At 53.2% G+C, this 823-nt stretch overlaps 1 protein-coding gene across 1 annotated transcript; it reads left to right on the forward strand.

Annotated features, from left to right (window-relative positions):
- Positions 1-442: 442 nt before the first annotated feature.
- On the forward strand, positions 443-763 carry PPTG_20035 (hypothetical protein; the record flags this gene model as incomplete). Its single annotated transcript, XM_008918851.1, has 1 exon — positions 443-763. One exon carries the CDS (start codon positions 443-445, stop codon positions 761-763), a length of 321 nt encoding a protein of 106 aa, XP_008917099.1.
- Positions 764-823: the final 60 nt, after the last annotated feature.

Raw genomic sequence — 823 nt, forward strand, 5'->3', positions numbered from 1 at the left:
AAGCCGACGAAGATGCTACCGACAACGAAGTCGAGCAACCCGACATTTGCTTCTCGATGACAGTTTCTACGGGGACCGTGGCGATGACGGCGCATCCGTGTGTGTTAGCGATGTCTCTACTGGGGGCTCTCTGGGTACTGACAGCTCAAGTCACAGCGGTCGCGATGGCTCTACCATTCAAAACCTCGACGGCTGGGACGCCAAAGCTGTTTCAGCAACAACTCTCCAGTGTGGAGAGTTTTAAGATCTTATTAACTCACCTTTGGTCAGTGAAGGGTTGGAGCCTTCGAGCCGACACCGCGCCCGGGTCCGTTGCGCTCACGGTCCACGCGATTGGTGGGATTTCCGAAGCCGTGCAAGGCGACCAACCGACCTACTAGCGCCAAGAACCGCCAGACGGTGCAGAAACACCCTACTCGTGGTTTCAAGCCAGGCAGCCGCGATGAACAAGAAGCCAACGATACAACAGATGCCCAGCTTCTCCAACCGGTTTGGTGGAGGTAATTTATATGCGTTTCGAGACACTCTTGGTGTCAAGCGGGCTCATGATGAGACCGACATAGACCTACTTCAAGCTAGATATGTCAAGGCTAAACGCGTACGCGCTGTGAAGGTGACGGCGGTTTTGAAGAAGCAGCTTGGTGATATCGAGAAGTCTGTTAGTAGCATGAGTAGAAGTGTCTTTGAAATGATGATGCTAATTCGAGAGGAACAAGAGCGCAAGGCTGATGTAAATCGCGAGGAAGAGGACAGGTGCCGTTGAGACAAGATCGCTACAAGAGAGGCGCGCGATCTAGTAGAAAAGGCTGAAGCGGAGGAGCGA

This window comes from Phytophthora parasitica (genome assembly GCF_000247585.1).
Source record: "Phytophthora parasitica INRA-310 unplaced genomic scaffold supercont2.337, whole genome shotgun sequence".
NCBI classification, from domain to species: Eukaryota; Oomycota; class Peronosporomycetes; order Peronosporales; family Peronosporaceae; genus Phytophthora; species Phytophthora nicotianae.